General features: G+C 68.6%; 1 protein-coding gene across 1 annotated transcript in view; it reads right to left on the bottom strand.

Moving 5' to 3' along the window:
• Positions 1–748: 748 nt before the first annotated feature.
• Positions 749–912, bottom strand: part of LOC102239352 (E3 ubiquitin-protein ligase RNF213) — an 8913-nt gene continuing 8749 nt past the window's right edge. Inside the window, exon 4 of the mRNA XM_014528382.1 lies at positions 749–764. Within this exon, the coding sequence (XP_014383868.1) occupies positions 749–764 (16 nt within the window). The remainder of the gene's footprint in view (positions 765–912) is intronic.

Below are 912 nucleotides of genomic sequence, written 5' to 3'. Positions count from 1 at the left end.
GCTCTCAGCTCCTTCTGGGCCCCCTCGCCCTTCGGGGCGGCCGCGTCACCCCTGTGGCCCCGGTCAGGCTTCTTCAGGTCTCCTGGCTTGGCTTTCTCCCCAGAAACGGCAGCCTTGCCTTTGGGTTCAGCTTCCTGACAAGGAACCAGCCCCCACCTGAACACCAGCCTCCGAGGTTGCCCGTGAGGGTCTGGGCACCCCCACCACGGCCTCTCCCCGCATCGCTCGGGAGCTCCGGCTTCCTGCTGGTCCCTCGGGCCCTGCCCCTGCCATTCCCTCTGCTGGGGACACGGCCCCATCTCCCTGGGGCCTGCCTCTCGCCCCACCCAGGCGATCACAGATTGCGAGGCCTTCCTGGCCATGGCCCCTGGGCGCCACCCGCTGCCCTCAGCCCTCGCCCCCTTCCCCACGCCGTCTCTCTCCTCTAGAGAGAGGGCTCCGAGGCCTGGCGGGCACTCCCGCTCCAGCCAGCACCTATGGGTGAGTAACCGAACGAAAGAGGAGCGGTGGCAGGACCGGCCAAAACCTGGCCGGGCTCGGGGGCGGCAGGGGGGCTGGCAGGGGCGCCGGGCGGCTTCGCTTTCTGCTTCGGTTTCTGCTTCAGTTTCTGCGTCTCACTCTGGACCTCAGTCCCCTCCGCTGGCTCCACCAACTTGGCCGCCGCGTCAGTCGCCTGGAAGAAATAAAGACCAAACATCAGGGCCAAGAGGGCCACACGGACAAGGAGACAGACTCCACGGCGTGAGGGTCAGCATCGCCTCCATCTGGGTGACAGCGGGGCGGGGGGCCGGGTGACGGGGTTGAGGGCTGGGAGACAAGGAGGCCAGGGGCTCAGTGATGGGGGTTGGGGGCTCAGGGCCAGGGGCTGGGTGACAGCCGGGGGCCGGGTGACAATGGGCCAGGGGCCTCGGT

This window comes from Myotis brandtii, unplaced genomic scaffold, assembly GCF_000412655.1.
Source record: "Myotis brandtii unplaced genomic scaffold, ASM41265v1 scaffold632, whole genome shotgun sequence".
NCBI classification, from domain to species: domain Eukaryota; kingdom Metazoa; phylum Chordata; class Mammalia; order Chiroptera; family Vespertilionidae; genus Myotis; species Myotis brandtii.
This window is presented reverse-complemented; position numbering and strand designations above follow the sequence as displayed.